Source organism: Mytilus edulis, chromosome 1 (genome assembly GCF_963676685.1).
Source record: "Mytilus edulis chromosome 1, xbMytEdul2.2, whole genome shotgun sequence".
Classification (NCBI taxonomy): Eukaryota; Metazoa; Mollusca; class Bivalvia; order Mytilida; family Mytilidae; genus Mytilus; species Mytilus edulis.
Genome location: NC_092344.1, coordinates 122508392 through 122535269, shown reverse-complemented (window position 1 = coordinate 122535269; position 26878 = coordinate 122508392). Strand labels below are relative to the sequence as shown.

The window sequence follows — 26878 nt, the reverse complement described above, 5'->3', positions numbered from 1 at the left end:
CATATAGTTTTTTCACTGACTCCTCTACCCCTCCCCCCCCTCCCTTTTTAACTTCATTTGGGAAAAATTGATTGAATAAGGATATATATAAAATCGATGTCAATTAAACAAAACTTGCAGTAATTTTGACCCCATCCCCAAACTATTTGAATTAAATTTTTTTACCCTTCATTGATTTTTTGATGTCGTAAATATTTGAAATCTTTAACCAAAATCTTCTCCACTTAGTCTCCTGGACCAAATAGAATTAAACTTGGCCACAATTTTCAATAGGATGTCTCGAATGAAAAATATATTCGATGACCCTGCAATCCAACCAAGACAACATGTCTGCCATGGCTAAACATAGAACATAGGGATTTACAATAGAAGTTAAATCATTCATTTATTTCTTCAATGCATTGCTTAAAATATAGTTTTAAAATATTGGATTTTTTGTGAATTAATTTTTGATTTTTGATTTTTGGTGTTTTAATGCCACTTTTAAGCACTGCTTTTGGGCTATTTTGTGGCAGCCAGTTTTTATTGGTGTAGGAAGCCGGAGTGCACTATCGTCATGTGTATTTTTTCCTAATTTATCATAATTATTGTCATTCTTCGCCATGTGTGTATTGTATAATGATTGTTATTAATGTGACTGATGCACTAAATATAATTTGTAATAATATATTAATATATAAGTTATATTGCTTTTAAAGTATTATTAAAATTCATGTATATACTTAACTTGCATCAATTTAGAATATCATATGGCTGTTCCAAAATCACATCCATATCAACTGTAGACACCAATATAATACCAAGAACTATGGGTTGATATGGACTGTGATATTGAAAAAAATAGAGGGATAAAATTGGTTAAGGCTTGATACAGGGTGTGATAATGAATAAGCCATATCACATATACTTCATTTTACTTCTATTTTCTTTTAATAAATTCATTTCTTTTCTATGAGTTTCTTTAATAAGAACTTTCATTAAATTGTTTTAAAATCAGAATTTGTCCTGTCCATAGGACACATGCCCCACATGAACTATCATTTTCTATGTTTAGTGGACAGCGAAATTGGGGTCAAAACTCTAATTTGGCATTAAAATTAGGAAGATCATGTATTAGGAATTAAGTTTTAAATTGATCGGACTTCAACTTCATTAAAAACTTTAACCTGAGACAGGAGACAGACAGACGAACAAACGAACTCATAGATCAAAAAACAAAATGCTCATTGATCAATGGGGCATAAAAAAGGAAATTCAGGTACATATTCTTTTTAAGTTACTCCCCCTTGATTCCCACTAGAGAGGTCACTAGACATAGGAACAGTATATCTTACATCAATATAAGACTGACCAGGGACTTTCTATAGTAAGTCCCTGGACTGACTGGAACAAATTGGCAATAAAAAGGTAAGCTCAGGATATTTTCTCAGATTTTATTTGCAAAATAGTCTCTGTATAAACATGTCAAAAGTATAAAGAGCATATTAATGTTAATGTCTGAACACTGCTCATTAGCACTACAGAAATGAAACACACATTATGATTGGTCAGATCTGTCACATGACTTAGTAGAAAACACGCTATGATTACTTAGACCTCGGGTCACATACACTGAACTTTTATGAGAAAATACTCTTAACATCCATGTAGAAAAGTAACATTTCTACAAAAGATGCAGCTTTTTAAACAGAATTAATACATAAAGTCAGATCATCTTCTGTATCATATAAATTCAATCTAAAATTAAAATGTATAAAAACGTTCAGTTTAGTACAAAAATCTCTATTCCACCCCGAGATCTAATGATTAATACATTATAATATCACCAAAGGAACACTATATTACAAAGTGTTAGTTAAATGCAAAAACTAAAATATTCTAAAAGATGAAAACACTACTCATAAACTTATAAGATATATAACAAACAATACAGTATCACACATACTGCCACCTTTTATTTAACCATTCTCAATCATAACAAATCATATGACAAGTCATGTGACAATAACATGACAAGTCACATGACAATAACATGACAACAACATAATCTGAACTGGTAACTTATTGATTGTCTTATTTCAAATAACAATTTCAACATTAAATCTGGGACTACTAACAGTAACCATCACTATGTCTACTTTAAGGCTGTTTTAAGTGAATTAATTGTTCTTTCGTTCAAAATTGTCAATACTTTTAAGGTACAATATACAACTGGAAAATGAATAAGACTGAAAAAATATAAGCCTGTACAATAAATTTGAAACATTGAGGTTGCCTTTAAACACATAATTCATGATAGTATAGTTAATGGGGTTGTGTTACTGAATCTCTAGTTTTCTGTACTAGATCTCAATCAATTAATAGACAGTTGATGTTAGTACATTCCTTCCTATGATTCCAAAAAATTCAAGTCACAAACCTTGTTTTAATAATTGACCTAATAATTCCATGAATAAGCATGTACAATTGTATCTTCCAAAAACACTGAAAAATATATTGTTATTTAGTTCACAAAAGAGAACAGACTGATATATGAACACTTATTTCCCTATGTTTAATATGAAAGATTATTTGATTAATATTTTTGATTACAAAAGTTGGGGGCATTGATGTGAAACAGAAAACAAGTCATTCTAAGCACCATTTCAATGATGATATTTGATTATGCATAACATTTACAGAATTCATCATACCTATTTGCACTGAAAGAAATGTCATCATGTAAGATAAACCTCATGAGTTTGGGTGATAAGAAAAAAAATGAAAAGTTTTCTTTGGGAGAGGAATATTGCATTAAAATGAAATATGAGTCTCATAATTTACAACTAGGATATTCATTAAAGGTTAAACTTTGCATATTTTATTAAAAGTTAAACTTGACATATTTTATCAAAGGTTAAACTTTGCTTATTTCATGAAAGGTTAATATTTGCATATTTTGTTCAAGGTTAAACTTTCATATTTTATTACTGTACAAAGGTTTAACTTGGCATATTGTATTAAAGGTTCAAGCATTGCATATCATTTTAAGGTTAAACTTGGCATATATATTTGATTGAAGAGATAAAACCTTGCATAATTCATTAAGCCCAGCATATTTTATTTTAAAGATACAGTCAATTTAAAGTTGTTAAACAGTTTTTACCCTGTGCAAAACAGTTTGAACAAGTAGTGATATCATGCTATGTGATACCCTAACCTTTCATAAATCTTATAACAATAAAAACATCACTTTAAGTACTTCAAAACTGGATTGAAAAATTGTTTTCATCTCACCAAAACTGTATGCAGTGTTAAAGCAGAAGTAAAAAACACACATATTGACTTTTAACTCATAATTATGTAATTTTAATGTACAATTGTACAAGGTACAGGCCAAAAAATCACATAAAAAAGTGTGTCTGACTGTCTGGTCAGTATAACATTTCTTACTTATCTGTTGAAAGATGTTCAAACTTCTTTATAAAATGTTGATACTTTTTACATGAGGAATGCTACCTTTCATTGCAACAAGTTGGATGTCAACCTATAAATATATTAATACAAAGCTTTGTTACCCACTTTTAAGCCATAATACAAAGATTCTCATCTCCTGTACCACCAATACTCAAGACCAAAAAAAAACCTTCTATTTTGATTAAAGACTATTTTCTAAAATTTGCTTCATTTTCATAAAATATGACCAAATAAATTTATAAGAAATTGCAAATCAACCACATTTAAATAAAAGTTTGATGATTTTTGGGGATTTTTTTAACAGCCTAACCCTTTATAGTTTTACTTGATTATTTACTGAAAAACAATTCAAAAAGTATACAAAATATATAGTTTGCTATTATAAGACTAAAGCTAAATGTTTTATGGGTTATAATGATGATGAGATTGATGACAATATTGAACACATTGATATTAGAGTAAAATGCAGAATTTGTGACTAATATTATTTAAGATCAACAGAATGAATGGACGGCAGTCAGAATTGTTGACTCATAAATTTTCAATAATAAACAATTTTTAACAAGAGTAAATATTTACAATTGGATTTCTATGGTAACAAAGCTATTCAGATAAACAAGTACATGTACTCACAAATATATATAAATACAAATTATAACTAAAAGAAATATAAATATGTAAAACATAGTTTGAGTATAAAATACATAAGGAATGTGGAAATTCTATAATATATTTATTGGATTTCATTATAAATTTCTATTCAAAATGTATATTGAATATAATTCATGTAAAGATCACATACATCTTGGTAGTAAGCAATATTTGGTATCAAATTTGTTCACTTGGAATTTGTAATTATAATTTGTTCCAAAACAATACTTATTATTTGTTCATTATCAACTTTGAGATACATATAATTTCTTACAACAATTAAGATTAGTCATTTCAAAACAGTTAGAAAAAGAAAAAAAATAACATCAACAAAACAAAACAATAAATAGTTAATTTTCTCCAGTGGAAATTTTCATGGGTTATCTCCCCTTTTATGTTACTGTTTTAATCTTCTTTAAACTTTCTATATTACATCTTAAACAAATTTGAAAGTATAAAAAAACAGCAGTTGATCCTGGAATGTTTAAATTTTAATAAAATGGTATGTGTATATAAAATAATGGATTTCAAATAGTAACAATATGGATATCTGTAGATAACAAAGGTTATGGGACTTCTTGGTCTTCTAAATGTTAACAAAAATCAACAACAATTTCACTCCCAACTGAGAGTAACTCACATATATAGGGTTAATAAATGCAAACTTTTATATATAAATAAATGCAGGATATTAATAGATTGATCATGGATTTCAATATCACAAAAGCATGAACTGTGTTGTGTATACATATCACATTATTACAATATTAAGTTCTACAGCAGTTAGAATAAACGCTATATGTATAAAATGTCTAGAAAACTGTACAAACATCTAATTGTCAAATATAATAATATTGAATAAACTTTGAAATAAAAAAATTCAGATCTATTAGGTAAAAATATAGTATAAAAATCTGTCTTTTGCATAGAAACTTTTCAGATAGCTAATCTTTTATATTTGATTGAAGGAACGGTTGTACATATCATTTAAAAAATTAATCTATTCAGTGTATAGCTGTCTAGTGAGAAATATAGAAAAATATAACAATTTTCTTTTATAGGAAATGAAATTCTTTCAACTATGAGCGACTACTTTGTCACTCAAGTCTGAAATAATGATCAAATATCATTAGAAGAAGTAAAGGTTTCTTTGGTTTACATTCAATTTTTAAATTTCAAACAGTTCATCCAAAACAAATAAATTTATATAACATGCCCTAATAATTGAAAACAATGCAACTGTATTTTTGTTCATTTTGAGCTTATAGCCATCATTTCTTTTCAATCATGCATTTATGCAAAAGTGTTAATATAAAATTGTATCTGAATGTCATAGTATAAAAGATCTATAAAACTCTCTCTGGTATAGCCTTGCCCTCTTTTGATTGTCTTTAAGATTCCATGAGATTACTTTACTAAGGCTAAAACAAATATCCATGAGTTAGTCTTTACACTTTATGACTCCATGCCATGAGATAATTCTACCAACGCTAAAGCCGATATCCATTTGTCGGTTTGTTCACTGAGAGTCAGTTCTCTTGGTTCACATTTGATTTCTTCTTCAGGAACATGGAGGCCATAATCTGTATCCATCACAGGTTGATATGTAACAAAGTCACTGATTGGTTGATGTGCATGACAGTCCTCGATTGGTTGAACACCATTGAACATACTGTATCCATTATAAGGATCATAGTGCTGTTGTAGGTTATAGTAATTCTCCTCCATTTGTTGATATCTGTAAGTGTCTTTCATGATATGAGGATTTTCCATTGGTGGACTATAGTCTTTCTGAGTATAATCTTTAGGGAATTCAGTATTATTGTTGTTATGATATAGATAGACAGGATGTGGATAGGCTTGTGGGTAAATTTGTGTATCTATGCTTGGTTCAGGTGAAGTATTGCTATCGTCTAACGATGGTTCAGGGGAGTTACTGTTTTCATTAGGATTTGGACGGAATCGTTTCTGTAAACGTGAGCGGTAACTTCCTCTGTCTTGTCGAATGCCTATTTGCCTGAAATTAAACATTTAAACCTTGTAAACTAATCATCATACTATTATCATCCTCATCCTTATGAAAGGGTTTATTAACAAAAACAAGTGATCACTAGTGCAAAATGGTGATTAAAACAGCACCTGCATTAGGAGTATATATATTCCATTTGGAATGGCATTCCAGAGCTTGTGTTTTATATCATGATTTTCTTGATATGTAGGGTTAAAATTCAGGTTTCAAACATTGAGTCAATGAAATGAGCGAAATCATTTCTGTTAAAAAATAAAATTTGTCCTAAATCCCAATTACTTGTTTAGGACATATAGCAATCAGTTTAGGACATGACTGGTAAATATGACTGTTTCCAGACCCTTGATCCTTAATCCTATGGTCATTGGTGGATGTTTGTTTCATTGTCTATCATATAATGTGCCATATCTCTCTATATTTCTATATCACACATATAAACAGCAACAATATTGGAACATTATTGCTCTGCTAAAACTAAGCTATAAATCAATTGTGCTTAAATATCCACCAGCAGTTAACTCATAATACTTGAAGCCTTTTAAAAAATAGTTATAATTTGATGTATCCTGCTAGACAAGTTTTTAGCTGGAAGGTTATCAAGACCAGATGGATCAATGATATAATAATAAAACTTTGAGATCTAAATGTTGTCCTAATGTTTGTTTTCAGGAGCACATACATGTATGTTTACAAATAGTTTTGGTTCCATTTGTGTTGCATTTAGTTTGTGTACAGTGCTTGTAGGTTGTTGCTTGTATCTTTCCTTTTCTTTTGGCCATTCCATTGTCTGTCTTCTTTTATTTGTCAGTTGGTCAGTAGAGGACCACTATTGGAATTGACAATAATAAAACAAAAGTTGTCAATTAAAAAAACCAAGTATTTGGCAACACTGTTTGATCTTTATATAACCACATGATTGACATGCAGGTAACAAGATTATCAAGTCTTTGTACATACCTGTCTAGCCAATCTCTGATGTCACAGTTAGCTTCAGCATCCCTCATTTTCTCCAGGTCTTCTATAGCTATTTTGGCTGAGATTCTCTGTAGTGAGGCATGAGGGTGGTCAGGACAATGTCTGTTGGCATGTGTAAATCTCATTAGACATCCTGCAATACAACAAGACATTGTGAAAAGTGCTGGCTACTTTGGAAGTCCTCAGACTCAAATTAGCAAATTAATAAAAGAATTCTATATTGTTCAACTTCATTGTTCACCCTAAAGACCCAAATAAGCAAATTACATTGTGAAAAGTGTAGACTAGTACTTTTGTAGTCCTCAGACTCAAATTAGCAAATAACATTGTGAAAAGTGTTGACTAGTACTTTTGTAGTCCTCAGACTCAAATTAGCAAATTTATAAAAAAAAATCATATTGCTCAACTTCATTGTTTATCGTTTATTAACAACTTTCAAAAAAGTAAAAAAAATAATAAACAAATAAATAAAAATTTAAAACAATGTATATATAAGAAAAAAACAATGTGCTTGATTTCAATCAAACTGTGTATCAGTTTTAGAATTACTGTCAACTGATTCTAGATCATGAGGGTTTGGATGGGGTTAAATGAATAATAAATAATGCCCTTAAAAAATGAAAAGTAGAGAATAACAAATAAATGAAGATTAAAGAAAAAAAAGGGGTTCATTTTTTTAAGATTAGAGAAAAAAGGGGTGAAAATTAAATGTTTACAGAATAAGGGACCCCACCCCCTATCCAAACCCTCGATCATGGAGCTTAGAATACCACTTACCTTCTCCCGTACACAGAAATGGTTTTTCTCCTGTATGGAGCCTCTGGTGGGTTTTAAGTTGTCCACTTTGACAGAAGGATTTGTTGCATCCTGGATAATCACACAAGTATGGACGCTCACCTAAAAAAATAATCACACAATTTACCAATATATGTATAATTAAACATTCTCATTATTTATTTTACTTTTCTCTATCACTAGAAAAATCAAAAACCAAAAAGACAGGTGTACAAATAATAAGACCCGTGTACCTTAAATTTGTCTGGTCTTTATTTGTATCAAACTATTTTTTGAATAAAAACTTTTTACTATTTTTTGTAATGATCTGTCAATTTTACTGGGAAAGCCTGTATTTTTACTTTAAGGTTTTAGTTTTTTTAAATTGAGTTAAATGAAAAAAAAAGCGATTATTTTTTTCCCTGAATTTCTGACTATGTCCAGTTTAAAAAAGGAGAAATTGTCAGTAAAATAATATTAACCTCGAATCTAGAATGTATTTACATTTCATCTTTGTATACGAACATCCAGTAACCATCTAACTTTGAGATTATGTTAACCGAACCATGCATGAGTCAGTTGTATCGAACTAACTTCGCACAGATACGAAAAGCTCAAAAAGGTAAAATGAAAAGAAAGCCGAAAAACTGAACAGAATGTGAAATTGTTAAGTATTATCAGTACAACAAAATAACGGAGTTTTGTTTGCTTTCCAGTTGACTGGGCTATGACCTCTTCACACACTGTTGTGTTTATTCAACAATCCGAGTTTTTCCAAATAAAAAAATGCATGCAATCATTGTCAATACTTTGAGTGAACATATTTCACGATGTTTCAAGCCAAAAAGTATAAACCTACCCACCTTATTTAAGCCAAACAATCACTTCCTTTTAGTTTTGATAGTGAATCCTTACAAAATTATAATTATCACCGAATGCTCAAGGTACAAAACGACTGGGACAAATGCTAAAGGTACAACACGACTGCATGGAACAAATGCCCAAAGCACAGCATGACTGGGACAAATATTCAAGGTACAAAACGACTGGGACAAATGTTCAAGGTACAAAACGCCGTGGACAAATGCTTAGGGTACAAACCAAATGTCACAATAGTTATCAAAGTTTTCAGGAATAAATATAAAATAGTTATAAAGCCAAACAAGTACAAAATTGAAGAGCATTAAGGATCCAAAATTCCAAAAAGTTGTGCCCAATACGGCTAAGGTAATATATGCTTTGGATAAAAAAAATCCTTAGTTTTCCAAAAAAATCAAAGTTTTGTAAACAGGAAATTTATAAAAATGACCAAGTGATTGATATTCATGTCAACAGAGACGTGCTGACTACTGGACTGTGATACCCTCGGGCACAAAATTCAGGGTTCAAACCGAATGTCACAAATGCTCAGGGTACAAACCAACTGCATGAAACAAAGGCTCAAAGCACAGCATGACTGGGACAAATGTTCGAGGTACATTCAAGGTACAAAACGACTGGGACAAATGTTCAGGATACAGACCGAATGTCACAATGTTCAGGGTACAAACCGAATGTCACAAATGCTTAGGGAACAAAACGACTGGGACAAATGCCAAAGGTACAAAACGACTGCATGGAACAAATGCTCAAATCAAGCATGACTGGGACAAATATTCAAGGTACAAAACAACTAGGACAAAAGCTCAGGGTACAAAACGACTGGAACGAATGGTCAAGGTACATAAATTTAAGACTAGAACCAATACTTTATGTACAATTGCTGAAGGTACAACACGACTTGGACAAATGTTCGGTGTACAAAACGACTGGAACAAATGTTCAAGGTATAAACTGGCACAAATGTTCCAAGTACAAAACGACTTGGTACTACATTCGATCAATGTATTAGTCCCAAAAAATGAGGATAACAAAAAAACACTGACCTACCCTATAATCATTTGTTTAACGGTTTTAATATGTTTCTGATATAAGACTGTGTAATGTTATATAAAAAAAAAAGGAGATGTGGTTTAATATGAAATTAAGGAAGGTGGTGTGATATACAAACAGGAGAAGTGGTAGGATGGCCTATGTGACAACTATATCCAACAGAGTACAACAAAGTGTATTTAAGCATGCATTCAAATATGAATATGTAGGTCACCATAGTTGATGCGACCTTCAAAACCATGTTGTAAAGTCTGCTATAAAAGGCCCCGACATGACAAAATGTGAATAATTTCAAACGGGGGGAAAACGAACAGATTTATAACCAAACTAATAAACGAAAAAATATTTTCTTTGGTATTTATTTTTAGCTTTTCTGATCGGATCCTATGAAGCCCTATGAAAGGTGGTGTTGCAAGTTTTATATCCTTTTTTAATGCAAGCATGTATATTGTGTAATCGTGATGCTAAAAATAATTTTAGTGAGCCTAATGTTTGAGTGTGTGCAATAACGGGCATGTAATTGTTAACATTTCAGAATTTTGTAATCTTTTGTTAGTAATCCGAACAGATACCCTGCGAACTGCGTGTTCAAAGGAATAAATGTACACCACACACTTGACAAAAAACTCCAGAACAATAACGGTTCAGCTAACTATATCTTCCATTGTCCTTGGCCTATCCTGCTTAATCACTCGTAAACCTTACTTAGTCATACAAAGGCCATTCAAAAATACACAAATATTACTTGATATTTTACTTCAATATTTTAGTTAGTAAAATATCATAAACCTCCAGCCTAAAATCAATTCAATGTTCTTCCATTTCAACTTTTTATACGAACATCCAGTAAACCAACTAACTTTAAGATTCTGTTTACCGAACCATGAGTCATTAGAATTGAACTAAATCTGCACAATTATAAATATAAAAAGATCAAATAAAAAGGTAAACTAAAAAGAAAGCCGAAAAACTAAACAGAATGTGAAATTGCAGTAATATCAGTTCAACAAAATAACGGAGTTTTATTTGCTTTCCAGTTGACTGGGCTACGACCTATTTATAAATTGGTTTATTAAACAATCCAACTTTTCAAACTTCAATAAATATTGACCAACAGTATTGCATAACATCTTGTCGAGAACAAATTCTGTAATACAGGTAGTTATATTCCACGAAACTACGTCACCTGTAAAACATTTCCACGAAATTACGGTTCATTTCGCAAGAAGAAATGGCTCAGTACAATAGCCCTGATGAAATTAAAATTATTTTCATACTTTATTTACCTATTAGTGTTGTAACAGTATAGACACATTTTAATTGATTGCTAACAGTAAAATCATGTATCCCGTTAAGAGTACAATTATACGCTATTATAAAGAGCTTCGGGGCTATACACATAAGCTATCTATTTAGGGGGGAAAGATAGAAAGTCCACGACTCCGAATACATGAAAATAGTTTTTAAAAACCAACAACACAAGAATACAAACTTATGTTGTCTTCGTCTTAGTCCGGTGTTTTAGGTGTCCGTTTTATATACGTTTAAGACGTTTTGCTACCTAAAGCATCAAAACCAGAATACACTGAAATGGTTAATGGAAGCAAAAATATACTTTAGAATCCCAAAGGGAGAGCAGGGATACAATGTAAGCTTTCGTGGTGTTTTTTTCACATCTCTTGAATGAAAATAAAATGTATCTTGAAAATGTTCGACTGTCTAAAGTATAATAAATGGACATTTCATATGACATTTTGTACCTATTAAAGAGACAATGTTTTGTAGTTTGGGCAACCTCAAAGACTAAAGATACATGTACAGTGTACCTACGGTTTCTTATATCAAGTTATTAGTCTTTCAAAATGCCTAATGGGTCTCAATAACACAAGAGGCAAATATCGAAGGCATTGTCATATGCTGATTTTGTTCTGTTTAATTATTTAGGGTAATGTAATTTTTTTTTCTTCACTGGATCAAACTTTTGAAAGTTACAATAAAAAATAACAAGGTCCTAGTATTGCCCACTTTCAAATTCGTTTTTCATCGGCAATAAATAAAACAGACGGTCAGATGAGGAAAACACATAGTATAAGAATGTTCACCCCTCCCCCTTTCCCGTCGACATCTATTATTTTATATATAGTATAAAACATCGTGTGGGACTAGTGATCACGGGTTAAAACTGACGAAATGGAACAAGTTTTGACAATCAAAAAGTATAACATGCTCGGTATGTTTAAAATATGCTGACAACATACGGATCTTATTTGTGTATTGGTCTGTGACCAGCCTTCCGGGTATATATGATGTAGAATTTATAAATAGCTTGATGAGGGAATACCCTTTTACTCCAATAAAAACTTTTAAATGGACCTTCTCGGCTGCTGAAAACAAAATTAAAAGGTATAATAATAGGATTTAAATGTCTTTACACGTGCTCTAAAATTTAAATGTCTCTGAAAGTGCAACTTTCGGTTTAAAAAGATATTGAGCATTTAAATTTTTATTTGTACCTCAAAACATACGGTGATAAATTTAAATGTCCCAAATGATGAATTTAAAGGCTTGAAATATTGAAAATTTCTAACATTTGTTGGGTAGAATTTGGTGAAAGAAAGACTAAGTACGGGAGTGAAAAATAACACCACTAAAATCAGGTAAGACGATTTACACAGGTAAAATCCGTGATCAATATAGGTGTAATACTGGGACGCGTTCAAACACATCTCTTGTCTTTGTAAATAGGTATTTTGTGTTGTGTTTGTTTATTTCGTTGTTGCTAAAGAAACCCGTTACAAATGGATTGAGACAAAGTGCTCTTTAGTGGTTTAACATGCGTGTAACGGGACCTCGACCATGACGAAAAGAAAGGGGCGGGACTTTGTTAAAAACCCAGGTAGCATGTTAAAGCTTGAAGATAATGGTGTACTGTTTGATCTCCTATTACCTGTCTGCTTGACGACACAGTGGATCAACGATTGATCGATCGGCCATTTAAATATCACCCCAATTAAATTTTGATTGGAAATATTCGTACATGTAGTAGATTTAAATTGGAGGTTTAAATGTCTGCAACAAATATAGATGTAAACAAAGATTAATATTAATAACATTACAACGTGGTTTGCACTTCACAAATATTATATTCCTGATTCTACTTTTCATTTCATTACCTGTCAACCTTTTACCGTATTAAATTACATTTGTTACATAACTTCAACTGTACATGTTTATACTTAAATGGTCGATCAATGTACCGTAACTATTCCAACTGTAGCAATTGAATAATTTCCAATCAGTACCCTCTTCTGAAAACATTGATGTTTATGGTAACAATAAATTTAAATTCCATGGAACTGTCAAATAGTTGCTTTGAAAGTCAAGATTTTTTCTGATTTCAAAAGTTTGACACTTTTTGGTTAGTATATAAATAGTCAATTATCAACATATAGGATACAAATTTTTTTTTCAATGAGTAAAATAAAATAAATACTGACCTGTATGCGTTCTCATATGAGCTTGGAGAGATTTTTCTCGAGGAAAAACCCGATTACACACATGACAACGTATTCCACTATGGGACACTGCACCTTTGAAGATCAATGAAGTGATTAGCTCGGCCCTCGGACGTCCTCTCTTCATATAATCTTCCAAATCAGCTGAATCTTCATCAGGGGAATTCCTATCCATATTTGATGCTGGTTCAATTATAGATTCTGGTTTACTTTCATCTTTAAATCCCCACGACGGCATGGTTAAATCACTTCTTTACCTTTCGTTGTGTCACCCTTGTTCATAGGTATTTAATTCTTACCTGTATAAACCCGTTATCGTGCCAACTGAACTCCACCAATCGGGTATGTGGTATAAAAATAGATTTAAAAAAAGGATTTCGTGGTTTCCCCGTCGTTGCTATGCATTGTGGGATATAAATTACAATTTCTTAAAAACACTTTAGTTATAGGCTGAATTATAATATGCATGAAGACTTTAGTTATTCAATGTACTCTTAAATGTTTAAACTGCGAGAAAACTAGTGGCAAAACAGAGGCTATAAAATTTCTATGACTTACTCCCGCCAAATTTCTAAATATGGAACTTGAAAACAACCTTGAACTGTCGAGACTCTCGGGTTTTTATGTTACAACTAAGGAAGGATTTTTCCTCCGAATATTCTAATTCCAAAGCATGCTCATACTGTCTGGAGAGAAACACGCCATTTTGTAGCACCTTAAAAAGTAAGGCCGTAAAAATCCATTGCCATCCTCAGCATCAAGAGGAACAATGGACTCGCAATACGGCATAGCAGTGACTAATAAGTTCTGTCTTTTTGACGACGATGATGATGTCGATCCATATGAAATCCTGAAGCAAGAGGAACAGAAGAGAACCGAGGCTTTAGCGAAGGAGAAAGCTGACAAGTCCAAACCAACTAAAAAGACAAAAAAGACAGCACCACAAACTGATAACAAGACTAAATTGACAGAGCAAAACACACAAAAGAAAGAAGGTAATAATTCTATCGTGCAGAAATGATTATTTGCATTGTCTTGATTGTTTATTAGGTAACCCGTTTGACATTTGTTCACAGATAACACGCTTGAAGTCCAAAATACTTCGTTATATTTGTTTCCCCCCTCCACATTCACGTGTATATGTATGAAAACTGGTTACCATCTGTACCAGATGATAAATATATATTTTGCAATGATGTTGAAGTTATGTTTATCATGTGGTCTTGACCATGTTTGGTTATGTAGTTTACTAGTTATGTTCCACCATGTTTTCTGATCCTGAACCTACTTCTATTATATTAAGGACAGTCTTGCAGGGAAATACGGTTGTATGCAACTTAAGGTGGGGTACAAAACAAATGAAGGTTTTTGTAGTTTTTGGTTGTAAATACTGTGACGCAACATGGTAAAAAAATATTGCAATTGATTAAACATGCAACTCTTCTGATCAGCTGCTTCTGATGCAGATATAGATTTTATAAATTTAGCTATTTTTGATTGTCTAAATTGCTAAATCTCTGTTAAATGAACTGATGGACAAGAAACCAGCTTTTGCGAAAGACCACAAAAAAAATGAAATTTATATTAGAACTGCCAGAAAACTGCACTTACATTACCAGCTTTTCAGTCACATGTAGCGGGGTTGCTTCCCCTTAGTACAGGTAGAACATATATAGCCAGTCTTAATCAACTGAGCTAGGGAATCGATTCTTTGGCTCAGTGGGTTAACGCACTGACTGTCACCCAGACGACCGGGGTTCGAATCCCGGTGGTGACGATTCGATACGATACGTGCTCTCCGGTTACATTGGCGCCCAACTAAAAAAATCCACGATGGTTATCTGGAGTATAGCCAGGGTTTGTGTTGTTAAGAGTCATATATGAAGATATGATGACTCTTGTGGTGGGGGAATAGTGTAGCGGGGTTGCTTCCCCTTAGTACAGGTAGAACATATATAGCCAGTCTTAATCAACTGAGCTAGGGAATCGATTCTTTGGCTCAGTGGGTTAACGCACTGACTGTCACCCAGACGACCGGGGTTCGAATCCCGGTGGTGACGATTCGATACGATACGTGCTCTCCGGTTACACACACAAACAAAAAATAGTTGAGTGAGATCAAATTATATTTGTAAGTAAATTTGCATTATACTACAACAAAACCATTATAGTTGTGGGCTAAACTGTTTAAAAACAAAAATGAGAGTAAAGTAAAAAAAAACAATTCTTTTCCAAATTGCATTTTTATGCCTCATTTATGGGCATTATGTTTTCTGGTCTGCGTCCGTTTGTCACGTTTCAGGTTAAGTTTTTTGGTCGAGGTAGTTTTTGATGAAGTTGAAGAGAAATCAACTTGAAACTTAGTACACATGTTCCCTATGATATTATCTTTCTAATTTTAATGCCTAAATGGGGATTCCCATTTTCACGGTCCACTGAACATAGAAAATGATGGTGCGATCCGTGTACTGGGGACAGTTTAAGGAAGAATTTTAGTAATTTTGTTTCCACTCTACCACACATGTATCCAGTACTATTCATGCAATGTGTAAGCTAAGAGGAAGTTTTTTGTTGATTTGAATTTGAGCTTTAGACCCATAGTTATAAAAGAGGGACGAAAGATACCAAAGGGACAGTCAAACTCATAAATCTAAAACTGACAACGCCATGACTAAAAAAAGACAACTTTGTTTATGGTATTGGTGGGCACACAAACAAAAGAAAGTAACTATGTAGGAATACCTTTAATAGATAATTCATTTCAACCAGGCCTAATAAAAAAAATTGAGCCTTATAATGGAAAAAATTTACAAGATCCCCTATTCTTGGGATTGTTCATTTTGAAATTTCAGAATTTATCATTGTATGTTTTATAAGACAGTATTTATTACAATTACAGAAAAGGTGGTCCCATCCCAAGCGAGGACTCAGCAAAATGAAAGGCCTCCAAGGAGTGCTAGACAGAACAGAGAAAATAGAGAACCAAGGGAAGACAGACGGCCAAGAAGACCTGAAGAAAACTCATCTATGACTAATGAACCAAGGTATAAGAAATAGATTATTATCGTTGATCATCTCATCATCGAGATTGATTTTCTCACTTAAGTCTGTATAGCGAAATTTAGAAAATCAATCAAGTTGAGATGACCAATTATAATCTGTTAGTCGCTATTTAACCTATGAGGTCAGAGGATGTTGTTAATTTCGTTGACAACAGGCATATATACTCCCTTAAATTCTAGCCATAATTTTTCATATCGCTCGACTCCATTGGAAGGAAATTATCAGTCAGTAAGATAAAAGAATATTTAGTATTATTGTATAGCAATATATTATTTCCAACAGAAAGTAACCAAAAGTTAGCGTGCAATAAATTTTAACATTGCACTAGTGCAATAAGTCTTCAAAATTCGTGACGTCATCAACGACAAAATCTTAGTTTAAACCAATTTTTACTTTAAATATTATATTGCTATACAATAAAAGGATTATTGCATGAATATTGGGGAATATCGTCCCTCGTAGAACATATATTGCACTCGCAAGCTCGTGCAATATAAAATTCTACTCGGGACAATATTCCCCATTATTCATGCAATAACCCTATAAAATAGCAATAATCAATTTTATTATAAATTCAATTGGGGATAAAAATCATCCAGACAGAATAAATATCATTTTTCACATTAATCATTGACTGATGATCAAATATATGACAAAATACCAACATGTAAGATGATGTAAACACTCTGGAAATATTTCTTGACACGATGCCCACTGTTGTATCCGAGAACAATATTTTTACAAGTTTCCTGATTTGGGAAATATATTTCAATTGTACCAATCAGCAATTCTGTCCTTTTTTTTTTCTTCTGATATGCCACATGTGGAGCTAGTTTTACTTACCCATCCTGAGACCCGATATCACCCCTGTTTTTTGCTGGGATTCATGTTATGCAGTCTTTTAGTTTCCCATGTGTATTGTAGACTTGTTAGTCTTATATTTGTTTATTTTTTGTCTTTTGCGTAGTCGGTTTGTTTTCCAAAGAGTTTGATAAGGCATCCACAGACAAGGCTCCAGATTGACTTAATTTTTCTTGATAAGTTATAGACATCGGAATGAGACATTGACAAACTAGATTCTGAAATCTCAAACTCTCCACTTTCAATTTCGATCAGCAGACAAACAAAAGATTTAAGTAAATTATTGCCAGAAAAAGCACTTGCATGTTAAGACCACAAAAACATGACAATCTCCATGGATTGTTTTAAAAAAATTGTATAATTCTTAAATAAACAGTATTATCAAAGAATACTCACGGCCGATACTGAAAGATTTTATTATTTTACTGTGCTAATATGAGATACTGTTATGTATGCTCATGCTAAAACTACACATAGGAAACATTTTGTATAACAATCATGTTTCTTTGATTTTAGAGACAAGCCAGAAGGTGGGTTTGGTAACAGGATGGAATCTAGAGGAGGATTTTCTGGCCGACCAAGAGGACGAGGTGGTCCTAGAGGCCGGGGGCGAGGTGGTTTTGATAGAGGAGGATTTGGTGGAAAACGTGAATTTGAAAGACACAGTGGAAGTGATAGAACGTAAGAATTGATATATCTTTCTGTATGGAGTAATTATATTAGTAGGTAATCTGCAATATTATTAGTATTCCAGCGTTTGAAGTTCCTTAATTTTTTACATTACCACATACAGATTATACCTGTATTTAATACTTCCAAGGCCAAAACAAATTTATGGTTAAGAGTTAATTTTGTATCCATGACGTGAAAAAAATTTGGGTTGTCTCATCAACATCTCAATATTGTTTTAATTTCCTTGTATTGATCAATTGGGTAACTCAATCATCACACAACAATTGGCAGCATTTTCTGCGGTTCAAAGACAGGAATATTGCAGAAAGAGGAAATTATCTGATTTATTGGTGGAAACATAACACATTCACTACATGTATATACCAATAGCATTTACCAGTATTTTAAATTTTGATTTATTTTATTGCGACTCTGAACAGCCTTCTGCAACACATTGCATTGCATTTATTTTTGTACTGTTGTACTGAAGAGTTTTTGTACTAGTTTGCAAATAAAACCTTTTTTCTTCCATGTTTTGACATAGCAGTGGTGTGAAGTCCATGGAGAAGAGAGAAGGAAGTGGAGCACACAACTGGGGAACCTTTAAAGATGATCTGGATGAGTAAGTCAAGGACAATGGAAACAAAGCAGGGGCTTTTCTCTGTTCACGAACTTTTTCTCCTGGGCATTAAAGTCAGGCTTTTGATACTTGATTTTGTATTGAATTTGGAATATATAAATTTGATTTATGATAGGACATAGTGTATATTGATAAGCTGACTGGTATGTCAATTGATAATTTTATAAACCTTGATGACCATACTGTAAGGGTCAATCATATGATGAAGGCATGTTTATGCAGGTGGTATCCAGGGGAAAATGCAGTAAACCAGAATTAGAATACTTTTAACACTTAAGTTGGTTGAGCTCATTTATCTATGGTTTTATTGTACTGAAATTAAACCATGACTTGGAAGTTTTATACAGTCATACTTCTTTTTAATTTGGAATGATAAAGGGTAGTATTTCAATTGCATTCAAACCTACATTAAATATTCATCTGGATGATGGATAGAGCAATATGCAAGTTCTCATCAACTCTCCCTTGATACTTGTACATGAGGTTTGAAAACTTTGAATCTGAGGACTTGTATGTGGTTGTTAATATTGTAGAGCTGATTTTCATTTCAGCAACCTCATTTTCATATTCAAAGTTTGAAAAACTTAGTTATGTCAATCCTCTGACCTCTCCACTTTCACATATTGTCATCTGCTTTATATTTTAACAGTCTTAATACAGTGATAGTAATGGTTACATCTCGTTTTGCTCTTGAAGCATGTAATATGGGGGGGGGGGGAGAACTAGGTGGCTATTTTTTAGTTCTCTACAATAGTTGGAAATTTCTTTACCTTTTTCCATCCAATTCATCATTGATTCTATATGTAAAAATCATTTACACAGAACCAACTTTAATTTTTGTGAATTGAATTATATTTTATTAGAGAGGCAAGCAAAGAAAATGAAGAACCCAAAGAATCATGGAACCAAGGAGAAGATGCCGAAAACCAAGACCCTAAGTATGACTAAATGAGCACCAATTAAAGTAATTTACAAAATCTACCCATGGGGACGATTGTCATCACTAAGCAATATTCTATCATTCAGAACAAGAACTTGTTCTTGTAAATGTTAAAGGCAACTTTTCAGTTTCTTAAACTAGTCTAAATGATTGAACAAAAATAAAGTTCTAATAATAGTTGGGGGGGGGGGGGGATTGTTTGCCTACATGACCACAATTTTAGAGCATTTTTAGTTTTTTCTGCACTAACTTAAGTTTTACCTGTCCAAATTTAATAAAACATACACAATGCTAAGAATCAAAACTAGCAGACAGTTCAAATTTGGGCAGTTGTGTCACTTCATAGCTTGAAACTTTTTCGGTTTCAAACTCGACAAGTTTGTCTAGTTCAAATTGAATGCAATTGTACAAAATCTTAAAAACCACAACACACAAAAGTTTGAATTTGGTTTTTTAGTCATTAAAGGTTCTAGAGTTATGCTTTGTTTCAATTGGAAAATTTCAAAGCTTGAGTGGAGGCAATTGTATCCTCCCAATACATTCTTCTTTTATTATTACTTTGAATATTAATTATAATCCACATAATAAAGTTATATGATTTGGAACTATCCATTCATCATCACTGTGTTGTAGCCAGAACAGTGCCTTGTAACATTTCTACATAACTATGAATGACTTAAATATATAAAAAAAATCTGAATATCTTATATTGATAAGCATTGTTATGATAGGACAATCTTGTTTTTTCCTACACTTTGTCCTGAAAAAAATATAAACTTTCCTTATTGAATAATAGCACTTGTTCTGATCACAGTAACAGTGAGTAAATCATTTGCAATTCAAAAGTTTAACTGATGCAGATTTGATTTATCTGATGTCCACAAATGTCTTTAAAAGTAAAAACAAGAGATTTCTATTAAGGAAAAACCAGAGATTTCTTTTCATTTGTGGGTTGACTGATCTGCTAACGAATTTATTATTTTTAGGAAAAGAAACTAATAACTTGACATTTTACCCACTGACCACACAAAACGAAATTATCCTTAAAATGTTTTAAAAAAAAATTTTAAAAAAATGGGCAGCATGATTTCCCAGAAAATTATCAAAAACAATTACACATTGTGTTCTAAAAAGACTAAACTAGACTGAAGTGTTTTCATGTCAAGATCAAAACTGACTTAGAAATGTTGTTTTAACAAAACCAATTTAAAAAAACCAATACAATACATATGTTTTCTCAATTTGTCCAGATTCAATACCTGGGATGAGTTCAATGATGAAAACAAATTAAATGTGGAGTGGAGGTCATCACCATAAATCACGTAATGATACAAAAGGAATCTGTTTATTTTGGCTAATGAAGGAAAACTTTATTTTATGAAATATAATGTGAATGTTTTAAGTATAAAAAAAAGAAGATGTGGTATGATTGCCTATGAGACAAATCTTTACAAGAGACCAAAATGACACTTAAATTAACAACTACAGGTCACTGAACAGCTTTCAATAATGAGCAAATTCCATACAGCATAGTCGGCTACAAATGGCATTTCAAACGAGAAAACTAACGGCTTAATTTATGTATATTATTTATATTGAAACTTTAAAGAGAGCATAAACTAAATATTCATAATTGTTTTAAAATAATTGCAGTGAAAGCACAGAATCAACTGAACAGACCGTTGCAGAAGGTGAGAAGACCCCAAAACAACTGACACTTGATGAATGGAAAGCCCAGGAAGAGAAAAAGAGATTAAAGACCGACTTCAATCTGAGGAAGCCTAATGAAGGATCGGATTCGTCCCAGTTAAAGGGTACTGCCTACAAGAAACAAAGAAATACCAGTGATGATGAGGAAGAGGAGGATGACGAGGAGGAATATGAAGAGGTTAAAATCTTATTAATACCTTGCAGTTAAATATCTAAGAAGTTGAGATCTGATTAATAGCTTGACATTATTTTTCTAGAGGTTAAAATTTTATTGAAAGTTGGAAGTTAAATGTCTTGTTGATAGCTTACAGATGAATATCTATAGGTTCAAATCTTGTTAATAGTTTGTAGTGATATGCATAGAGGTTCAAATCTTGTTAAAAGCTTGTGATATGCACAGAGGTTCAAATCTTGTTAATAGCTTGTAGTGATATGCATAGAGGTTCAAATCTTGTTGATAGCTTGCAGATGAATGTCTAGAGGTTCAAATCTTGTTTATAGCTTGTGTATGAATGTTGATAGGTTCTAATCTTGTTAATAGCTTGCAGATGAATGTCTATAGGTTCAAATCTTGTTGATAGCTTGTAGTGATATGCACAGAGGTTCAAATCTTGTTAACAGCTTGTAGTGATATGCTTAGAGGTTAAAATCTTGTCAAAAGCTTGCAGATGAATGTTGATAGGTTCAAATCTTGTTGATAGCTTGCAGATGAATGTCACAGGTTCAAATCTTGTTAAAAGCTTGTAGTGATATGCACAGAGCCAGAGGTTCAAATCTTGTTGATAGCTTGCAGATGAATTTCGACTGGTTCAAATCTTGTTAAAAGCTTGCAGATGAATGTTGATGGTTCAAATCTTGTTGATAGCTTGTTGTGATATGTTAAGAGGTTCAAATCTTGTTGATAGCTTGCAGATGAATGTCTACAGGTTCAAATCTTGTTAAAAGCTTGTAGTGATATGCACAGAGCCAGAGGTTCAAATCTTGTTGATAGCTTGCAGATGAATGTCTACAGGTTCAAATCTTGTTAAAAGCTTGTAGTGATATGCACAGAGCCAGAGGTTCAAATCTTGTTGATAGCTTGCAGATGAATGTCTACAGGTTCAAATCTTGTTAAAAGCTTGTAGTGATATGCACAGAGCCAGAGGTTCAAATCTTGTTGATAGCTTGCAGATGAATGTCTACAGGTTCAAATCTTGTTAAAAGCTTGCAGATGAATGTTGATAGGTTCAAATCTTGTTAATAGCTTGCAGATGAATGTCTACAGGTTCAAATCTTGTTATAGAGGCATAATCACACGCCACATTGTAAAGAATGTCTGTTTCCCCTCCTCTGGGTCTACCCTTTGAAAACAGACCAGGAAGGCTGGTTCCTTTTTATACGACCGCAAAATTTGAAAAAAATTTCGTCGTATATTGCTATCATGTTGGCGGCGTCGTCGTCGTCGTCCGAATACTTTTAGTTTTCGCACTCTAACTTTAGTAAAACTGAATAGAAATCTATGAAATTTTAACACAAGGTTTATGACCACAAAAGGAAGGTTGGGATTGATTTTGGGAGTTTTGGTCCCAACATTTTAGGAATTAGGGGCCAAAAAGGGCCCAAATAAGCATTTTCTTGGTTTTCGCACTATTACTTTAGTTTAAGTGAATAGAAATCTATGAAATTTTGACACAAAGTTTTATGACTACAAAAGAAAGGTTGGGATTGATTTTGGGAGTTTTTGTTCCAACAGTTTAGGAATTAGGGGCCAAAAAAGGGCCCAAATAAGCATTATTCTTGGTTTTCGCACAATAACTTTAGTTTAAGTAAATAGAAATCAATGAAATTTAAACACAATGTTTATGACCACAAAAGGAAGGTTGGTATTGATTTTTGGAGTTGAGGTCCCAACAGTTTAGGAATTAGGGGCCAAAAAGGGACCCAAATAAGCATTTTTCTTGGTTTTCACACCATAACTTTAGTATCAGTTAATAGAAATGTATGAAATTTAAACACAAGGTTTATGACCATAAAAGGAAGGTTGGTATTGATTTCGGGAGTTTTGGTCCCAACAGTTTAGGAATAAAGAGCCCAAAGGGTCCAAAATTGAACTTTGTTTGATTTCATCAAAAATTGAATAATTGGGGTTCTTTGATATGCCGAATCTAACTGTGTATGTAGATTCTTAATTTTTGGTCCCGTTTTCAAATTGGTCTACATTAAGGTCCGAAGGGTCCAAAATTAAACTTAGTTTGATTTTAACAAAAATTAGAATCCTTGGGGTTCTTTGATATGCTGAATCTAAAAATGTACTTAGATTTTTGATTATTGGCCCAGTTTTCAAGTTGGTCCAAATCGGGGTCCAAAATTAAACTTTGTTTGATTTCATCAAAAATTGAATAATTGGGGTTCTTTGATATGCCAAATCTAACTGTGTATGTAGATTCTTAATTGTTGGTCCCGTTTTAAAATTGGTCTACATTAAAGTCCAAAGGGTCCAAAATTAAACTAAGTTTGATTTTAACAAAAATTGAATTCTTGGGCCTCTTTGATATGCTGAATCTAAACATGTACTTAGATTTTTGATTATGGGCCCAGTTTTCAAGTTGGTCCAAATCAGGATCCAAAATTATTATATTAAGTATTGTGCAATAGCAAGAAATCTTCAATTGCACAGTATTGTGCAATAGCAAATATTTTCAATTGCACAGTATTGCACAATAGCAAGAAATATCTAATTGCACAATATTGTGCAATAGCAAGAAATTCCAATTGGATTTCAATTGGAGTTATCTTTCTTTGTCCAGAATAGTAGTTGAATCAACTTAAATCATTGTTTTATACAATATACAATGTATATTCACTTTTACTACCAACTGATAGATTAAAACAATCTTTACCATTCAGTAATAACAAGCACTTTTTTTACATTTTAATATTTTATGATGTATTTAAATGAGTAGTTATTGTTGCAAACTTCATTAGAAATTTGAATTGAGATCAGTTTTGAAATAAGGGAAAGGGGGATGTGAAAAAAAAATTGGGGGGTCAATTTTTTTCATTTCAGATTTCATAAATAAAAAGAAAATTTCTTCAAACATTTTTTTGAGAGGATTAATATTCAACAGCATAGTGAATTGCTCAAAGGCAAATTTTTTTGTTTAAGTTCATTAGACCACATTCATTCTGTGTCAGAAACCTATGCTGTGTCAACTATTTAATCACAATCCAAATTTAGAGCTGAATCCAGCTTGAATGTTGTGTCCATACTTGCCCCAACCGTTCAGGGTTCAACCTCAGCGGTCGTATAATGCTGCGCCCTGCGAAGCAACTGGTTATTTTTAACTTGATGTCATAGCCTGGTCACATGTTTGGTTCGACTTGTCCAGTAGAGGCCATTTATCAGTTGTTTGTGATCAATTTGAGTGTATTTAATTAAAATGTCAATCCTTTTGCTTTCAAGCACTTTTCAAAAATGGAAACAAAATTATTTTCAGGAATAAAAATCATTTCGACTTTTTGGAGAAATATACCTTTTTGACCCAGGGGAAACAACATATTTTTGATTTTTGCCTCATTGATATCAGTCTGTGCTAAACTTTTTCATCTACTAGTCCAGAAACTAAATATCAAAACTTATCCTGTAAATGAGATATAAAATTTTGAACATTTTCACTAGTCCCAATCAATATTTACTAGTCTGGGGCATCAGAGTAGTGGCTAACAGTGCAGACTGTGATATCTCGTAGTGTAATGACGTATAGAGGATAAAATACCATTGATATCTTTTATTGTAATGTTCAGGAGTTAAAATCCCATTGATATCAAATCATGACAAAATAATATTTAGAGTATGTATAGGAAATACATTGTAACTCATAGTTTGTGGTGTACTGTTTTTGAGGTCTAAATTTCATAAATTGGTATTTGATGTCTGTTCTGTAGGCTATGATACCTATGAACTATTGTAGTGTTATGGCTACAGGTTTTGAAAGTATGCAATATAATGTCTTGAGTTTTAATCTTGAAAGCCTTGACAAATCTTAGCAATCTTAATTTAATAGAAAGAAAACTATTTCAAGAAGAGTTCATTTCTCAGAAGCAATTTCCAGTTTGTTCTAAGCTATGAGGGCTATGAGCAATAGCAGAGCTCACTTGAGAAATCAAAAACAACTCTTTTATGAGCTATTAAATAATGAGCAGGAGTTTTCCTATCATCCAAAAGTTAATACTATTAATATTGAGTTTGATTATAAAATTTTATATTTATAAATAATGCATCGTCTTTTTTTTTCAATTTTTAGGAGGATGACCACAAATCGAAGAGTCAACTTCCAATTAGGATTACCTTCAATGATTCTCCCAGAAGAGGAGGAAGAGGTGGTAGAAGGCCACGTGGAGGAAGAGGTCCCAGGGGATCTATGGGTCGTGGAGACCGAAGAGGAAATTCTCGGGATACTGCTCCAAGATTTGACGATGAAGCAGACTTTCCAAGTCTGGTCAAATCTGCTGCATAGTGCATCCTAAATAGGAGAATATTTCCCCATTTGGACACTTCAAGTGCAAAATGATTTCATTAAGTTCTCATTAACAACCTGCATTTCTGAGGATTATAATAGTGCACCTAAAACTTTAAAAGTGCATTATTTTCTTTTATACTTACATTGTTTTTGAGATATCTATTGCTTGATTATTACTGACAAATATGTTTAAAGTATGTTGGTAAACTCTTGTTAGTTTAACCATGTACTTGTTAATAGTGCTGCTAATTTTAATGGCTGTAGCAAAAGTGAATTTTGACTGAAAGATGGTAGCATGGTAGTTTGTATGTTTTTACTGAAATTTTCATGTTCTATATATGAAAAAATGTAAATTTATAAAAAAAAAATATTATTTAATTTGGATCTGCATCACTTTGTAGACATTGACTGTTCAATGGGTACTACATTATATGTAGACCACCTATGTATAGTAATGAAATCATGTTTGTCATTATAAAGCATCATGTTACATTGATTAGTTAACCGTCTTTCAAGTTGATTCACATTGAACATGTTTATCTCCCTTTACCCGATGTTATCATTCCTTTCAGCAGTTAAATGTTTGATCTCTAAACTAATTTATTGTTCATTTGTGTTTCTTGCTATTGACAGAATGGAGTTTGAAAGCCTCAATATCAAACGTTGATCAGGAAATTCAGAAAATGACTTGACACCTGTTATATAAACACCTTTCGACATTAGAACACAATGGTCTAAATAAAGCCTGTTTAGATTAAGAATTGACTATAACTATTTGAAATCAAAACAGATGAGCAAGTATAAGTATTTTGAGAAATAATGAATTGTATGATTATGTCTCAAAAAATATGCAGCAGATTATTATACAGACAGTTTGTGGAATCCTGTTTGTGTTTTTCAAAGTCTTTAATACATGCTTCATAAGTATAAAGAAGACGTTTTCTGTGAAGATGTTACTTATACATGTGTTTAAAAGGTTAAGTGCTAAATGTGTCAAAGGTTAAAAGTTAATGAACAGACTATAAAATTTTTAGTAATAGGTCAGCTGTAATTTTTAATCTGCCAATAGTTACCTCTCCTCCATATCACCTATTTATAAGATCCTGCTGTGTAATATATTATCACTTGTATTTAAAAGGGGAATAAACCTCTTATTGACAA

The 26878-nt window shown here is 32.3% G+C and overlaps 2 protein-coding genes across 3 annotated transcripts; one reads left to right on the top strand and one right to left on the bottom strand.

Annotated features, from left to right (window-relative positions):
• Positions 1 to 1421: 1421 nt before the first annotated feature.
• On the bottom strand, positions 1422 to 13570 carry LOC139505071 (uncharacterized). The gene is made up of 4 exons (XM_071294896.1): positions 13315 to 13570; positions 7889 to 8008; positions 7094 to 7244; positions 1422 to 6124 (listed from the first exon to the last, which is right to left on the bottom strand). The coding sequence occupies exons 1-4, from the start codon at positions 13568 to 13570 to the stop codon at positions 5563 to 5565; spliced, it is 1089 nt and encodes a 362-aa protein (XP_071150997.1). The 3' UTR covers positions 1422 to 5562.
• A 117-nt stretch (positions 13571 to 13687) lies between these two features.
• LOC139505047 (SERPINE1 mRNA-binding protein 1-like) lies at positions 13688 to 26878 on the top strand. Of its 2 annotated transcripts, none has more exons than XM_071294884.1 (7): positions 13688 to 14327; positions 16232 to 16376; positions 17773 to 17937; positions 18473 to 18550; positions 19432 to 19506; positions 21162 to 21396; positions 25502 to 26878. In XM_071294884.1, exons 1-7 carry the CDS (start codon positions 14102 to 14104, stop codon positions 25712 to 25714), a joined length of 1137 nt encoding a protein of 378 aa, XP_071150985.1. In that variant the 5' UTR covers positions 13688 to 14101; the 3' UTR covers positions 25715 to 26878. The 2 variants fall into 2 exon arrangements, with proteins under 2 accessions (XP_071150985.1, XP_071150986.1); XM_071294885.1 differs by having other exon boundaries at positions 13936 to 14327; positions 18476 to 18550.

Excerpts from the sequence above, each read along its gene's own strand:
- LOC139505071 (XM_071294896.1), bottom strand. The coding sequence starts at position 13,570 with ATGCCGTCGTGGGGATTTAAAGATGAAAGTAAACCAGAATCTATAATT. Across the intron at positions 8,009-13,314 it reads TCATATGAGAACGCATACAG|GTGAGCGTCCATACTTGTGT; the intron begins GTCAGTATTTAT and ends TTATTTTTTTAG. Across the intron at positions 7,245-7,888 it reads ATTTCTGTGTACGGGAGAAG|GATGTCTAATGAGATTTACA; the intron begins GTAAGTGGTATT and ends GTTGTATTGCAG.
- LOC139505047 (XM_071294884.1), top strand. The coding sequence starts at position 14,102 with ATGGACTCGCAATACGGCATAGCAGTGACTAATAAGTTCTGTCTTTTT. Across the intron at positions 19,507-21,161 it reads GCCGAAAACCAAGACCCTAA|TGAAAGCACAGAATCAACTG; the intron begins GTATGACTAAAT and ends AAATAATTGCAG. Across the intron at positions 21,397-25,501 it reads ACGAGGAGGAATATGAAGAG|GAGGATGACCACAAATCGAA; the intron begins GTTAAAATCTTA and ends TTCAATTTTTAG.